The sequence below is a fragment of the Arachis hypogaea genome, chromosome 3, assembly GCF_003086295.3.
Source record: "Arachis hypogaea cultivar Tifrunner chromosome 3, arahy.Tifrunner.gnm2.J5K5, whole genome shotgun sequence".
Taxonomy (NCBI): domain Eukaryota; kingdom Viridiplantae; phylum Streptophyta; class Magnoliopsida; order Fabales; family Fabaceae; genus Arachis; species Arachis hypogaea.
Genome location: NC_092038.1, coordinates 101,848,858 through 101,853,981, shown reverse-complemented (window position 1 = coordinate 101,853,981; position 5,124 = coordinate 101,848,858). Strand labels below are relative to the sequence as shown.

The following is a 5,124-nucleotide window of genomic DNA, read 5'->3' as shown; positions in this document are numbered from 1 at the left end:
ATCAAAATGGAAATGGTTGTTGAAGTAATTATGGAGTATTAGTCGAGTTGAAACTTGAAAGTGGCACAACTTGCGGTTACCTCTTTTCAGTCAAAGGAAGTGGAAGACTGATATGATACAGAGAGTGTCACGTCACGTGATTGGTATGCCTTCTGTCGACTCCACGTGTCATCTGATTATTGGATGTAGAAACTGCTGCGTTTCGTAAATGTCTATCGTCCGGTATCTACTTATCTCATCTCATCAGTCATCACCCATCACCTCACCAACCGGTAACAAATAAAAAACAAACTGCATGCTTTTGTTTTGTTTAAATACATAATTTTTATGTTACAGAGATTAAACGGTGGTTAACAAGTAGGGCCGTTAGAGTTAGATTTTCAGAGTTTCAGAATTCAGAGTTTGATGATAGAATATCTCGAATCATTTCTCCTTCCATTTCAGTTGCTTTTCCTTCGCAAATAGTACACACAGACTTGGCGATTTTTGCTGAAATTAGTCAAATTACACCTGCTAGAATTGAAGCACAAAGTTCTCTCAGTTCATTCGGTTCAAAACTTATATAGTAGTAAGGAATATATGAACAAGAAGCGCAGTTATTCGATTTCGGCACTATTTACTCAATTTATTTACCCTTCTTTTTCCGGTAAAGGTGTCGTTAAAATCATTATTTTGACGTGTTATTATTTTTTTTATTGTGCCTACAAACTTTTTCCGGAAAATTTGTTTCTCCTTTTGTTCCATTGGGCTCCCTCCCACTTGCGCTGCTGTGTTCTTCTGAGGTCTGTCTGTTGTCTTTTGTGTGTCCACGCTTAAACAGTGGTATCTGTATCTAGTCATGCACGCTCTTATATGTTATTCTCTTCCCTTTTGAACCCCATACCATACCATAACTTTTCTAGGAATTTAATTTTAGCTTTTTATTAAATTATTTAACTAAAGCGAATTTTAATTATATTTTTTTAAAAGAGTTAAAATGAAAACTCTAACAAAAAAAAACATTTATCTTTTTAATATTACTAATGCATTGAATATGTTTTTTATTAAGGCTTTTGGTAGCAAAAACAATAAGCAGTGTTAAGCTAGTATTTAAATTTAAATTGATAGATTATGGATGGTATGGGAAGTATGTGTGAAGTGTGATTACTGATTAGTCTCACCTTTTAAGCATCTCTCTCCGACGTGTTCTTTCTTAGCTTTCTCCTCTCCTTTGGCCCCCTTTCCTCTCCTTTATTATCTTCTTTTCTTTATTCTCTCCATTCTCCAAGGAATCTATCTCACATTCACACTCACACTCGCTCACAAACACATAACATTTTCTCCTCTTCTTCCATTTCACTCTTCCAGACTACTCACCCCCTCTACACTCTCAACACTGCATACAACAACAACAACAAACATATACATGGCTGCAACTACTGCTTTTTCTTGTTCTGCTTCTTCTTCTTCTTCTATGAAGCACACTACTCAGCACCTCAACCGAACCAAACTCCTCATGGAACAACAACACCCAACCAAGCATCCATATCCTAAACTCATACGAATACGCGTCACCGACGCCGACGCCACCGATTCCTCCAGCGACGACGAACCACCTACCCACTCCTCCACACGCCGCCGAGTCAAGAACTTCGTCAACGAGATCACCATTGCCCCCTCCGCCCAAGAAGCCACCGATACACTCGCTTCCAACAAGAGAAAGAAGAAGGCCAAGTCTACAGCTGCCATCGCAGCTCCGCCCAGCCGCCGGCGTCAGTCAAAGGCCTTCTCCGGGAAGAAGTTCCGGGGAGTGAGGCAGAGACCATGGGGGAAGTGGGCTGCTGAGATAAGAGACCCTTCTCGCCGCGTTAGGTTGTGGCTGGGAACCTACGACACCGCCGAGGAAGCTGCCATGGTGTACGACAACGCTGCCATTCAGCTTCGCGGCGCCGACGCTCTCACGAACTTCATCATTCCGCCGGCGCAGTGCTCGGCGGAGGATAACAATTCCAGCGAAGAAGAATGCACTCCAATCAGCAACAAGAAGGAGAAGAACATGTTGTCTCCCACTTCGGTTCTTCTTCGATGTTGTTCGGAAGAAACAGAATGCGCAACCGCCACCAGTGAAGAATATGAGTATCAGAGCGAGTCAATGTTTCCGATTCCGAACGATTCACTCTTTGATTTCCAAACAGAGGAGATTTTCAGCGATGATTTTTCAAGTGTGTTTTTGAGCTCGATTGACGAGACTCTTTTGGATTTCGGTTTCAAGAGTAGTAGTCCTTGGTACACAGATTATGATGACACTTTCCAAGAGATTGCGGATTTCTTTGTCTCCGATCCTCTTGTGGCTCTCTGACTACTCACTCTTGTTCCATTTTTGTTCTTCCTTGCTTGCATCGCCATTTCAAAGAAGAACGGGCAAGTTTTGTATCGGCGGGAAACAAATGTTGCAACTTGCAAGCAGTTTTGTTTTAATTAATTTCACTTAATCCAACATCAATGTATGTATTATTAGTCTTCAATCTTCAGTTTGGTTGTATCTGTGTTCTAGTGTAGTGCGGTCCACCCTAAAATATGTATGTTTTGATTTTAGTTGTGCAAATTCAGGATTTTGGAAGATGAGGGCAATTTGAAGGGTCTATTTTTGTGTTAGTTGGTAAAATGAATCATAGATGAAATGAAAGGCTCACACGCACATCTACCGTGAGCAGTGAAGTTGTACGTATGTCCTCCGTCCAGAGTACTTGAGATGAGGAATTTATCTTTTCAGTTTTCTCCGTATTTATTTGTGTTGCGGCCTCTACTTAATGCCTTCAGCTACATACTCACCAAATATTCAAATCTTGCCAACAACTTTAATTTCTTACCAGAAATTTTTGCTGGGGGTCGTTTCGTTAATCAGGGTAAACTCACAACTACCCATGGTTATTATTTACATGCCCATTCAATTCATCACTACGTTTTAGGGATTCAATTCCGACATAAAAAGGTTAATTTGAACATCTACAGCTGGTAATAATATTCATATTTCAGAGACTGTACTCTGTCAGTTGTTTTCTCATTTTTTATTTATTTATTTTTTTTGGTGTTTACAGTTTACCACAAGATGAAGTCATTTTGTTTACTTTCTTTTATAAAAGAGAAGACGAAACATTTTTATTTTTGGCACCACTCGAAGGGAAAGCCAAATTTAACATATTAATGTGCATCTTTTCCGTTTCTATTTTCTGTTTCGGCCAGATTGAGCCTTGTCCCGAACTTCCCAGAAAAAAGCAAAAGGGGAAAAAAAATCTGAGAGGATCATTGAGATGCCAAGTGGCAAATAAAACCGTCATTTGAGGTTGAAACTTGAAAGAGACCGTAGAAAGTTGGAACGATGAAATTCTTATTCTTATTCAAATTGAATATTGTTACCCCTAAATTATGTATCATCGCTTTGCTTTATTTATTATATTTTATTTTGCGCTTCTTGTATACATTTCATTTTAGTTTAGTGTCGAAAATCAATCGTAATCGAAGAAAAATATGGTTAGCAAAATATAAAATAAAAAATTTGTTTCGAGAGGTACCTGAAACGTTGATTTGGACATGGACGTGAAGTTTAGATCTCTTTGTATGGTAGCGTCCGACTTGTTGAGTCGAGGTGCAGTCTGTCCAAGTTTTTCGTTAGGAGGTGCAGGTGATACTTGTAAGAGATTCCGATACTTAAATTAACAAGGGCTTTAGATAGATTTTTAGTAAATTAGAATGTAAGTTATACTAGAGGGGTGTCAGTGTATTTATAGCAGAGTCGATAACTACCTTTGTTTGGAGTAGTTTCATCTTTATTGATGGATAACTGTTCACTTTATCTTGAAAGTTTGATGGCATCTATTTTTTAGGGGAGATAGAGATTGCAGGAGAGATTTCCAAAAGGTAATTACTTGTTTGGGTAGGTAGAGCTGGGCTCCTTTGCAATGTTCGACCTCTTTAAAGAGGTCGGATGAGAAAGGGATCTTTTTTCTGGATTGGGATGACAACCCTTATTGGACATGGCTTTAATTTATTGGATCAGGGTATAAACAATGCCACTGTTGGAATCCGAGTTTTATACTAAGTCGAGTTTGAGCATTATGTGGCTTCTTCTTGGACGTCGGGTACCTCGCATTTCTAGAAGTTGAGTACTCGACGTGTTTCAAAAATTTGAACATTTTCCTCTTTAAGTGAGGGGCAAATGTTGCACGGTAGTTTTTCTTGGAATCCGCGCACGTTTTAAAGAGGAGTTAAGTCATTGTGCCCTTTTGTCCCTTTTAAAAGCATTTTTGGCTCTTCTTCTTCTTCCCTTTTTCCAACTGTTGAAAGCTTTTTCATTTTCTTATCTGTTCGCAAAAACCTTTCTTCTTCTATTCTTGCCTTCTAGTCGTTCTTGATTCCAAGATTTCTTCATTCTAGATCTTTTAAAGATTTTGCTTTGTGGAGAGGAACGTTCGTGACTTGCGGTGTTGACGTGCCCCCTTTTTCTTTGAATTTTCATCAACGTTAGTGCTTTTGTTTATGTTATCAGTAGCTTTGCGTTTTATTTGTGGTGTGGCTATTTTGAATGAATAGAGATGCTAGCAATGTGCTTCTTGAATTTCGGTAGTAGTCTTACTTATTTTCTTTGGGACTTTTGTTGATTATCGTCGTTTACTCTGAAGGCTTTTTTGTAATCATTTTTGTTGATTGGGTCACAACGGATTTTTGTTGATTGAATCACCGTTGGTTATTTGGGACTTTTCTGAGTTTTTGTGAAACTGTACTGCAACTATTTGTTTACAGTCATAATGCCACCAATGGTGTTGTTGCTATGTTGTTACTGATACCATAAGAGGGACACCGTTTTGGCGCTTTTTGTAAAAAAATATTAAAAAATGGCTTTTGTTGGTTTTTACTTGCTTTTGACCGATCTCTTTTGTACGATGTCCGAGTTGTTGGAGTAACGACTTCTTTATTTTGTATCTGTAGGTATAGCTTATACATCGCGTGCCGTAGTTCTAAACATGTAGACCAAAGTTTCCCCTAGTCTTCTAAATTGGGTAGATACCACTGTTCTTTCCTGTGTTCCTGTAGTTGATAAGGAATATTGCGATACCTTCCACAGGCATCATAAGATCTGTGAAAACA

At 38.8% G+C, this 5,124-nt stretch overlaps 1 protein-coding gene across 1 annotated transcript; it reads left to right on the top strand.

Moving 5' to 3' along the window:
- Nucleotides 1–1,068: 1,068 nt before the first annotated feature.
- On the top strand, nt 1,069–2,707 carry LOC112790820 (ethylene-responsive transcription factor CRF1). Its single transcript, XM_025833394.3, has one exon. The coding sequence runs from the start codon at nt 1,406–1,408 to the stop codon at nt 2,336–2,338; it is 933 nt and encodes a 310-aa protein (XP_025689179.1). The 5' UTR covers nt 1,069–1,405; the 3' UTR covers nt 2,339–2,707.
- The last annotated feature ends 2,417 nt before the right edge of the window (nt 2,708–5,124 follow it).

Bases quoted from the DNA above. Each gene is read 5' to 3' on its own strand.
- LOC112790820 (XM_025833394.3), top strand. From the start codon at position 1,406: ATGGCTGCAACTACTGCTTTTTCTTGTTCTGCTTCTTCTTCTTCTTCT.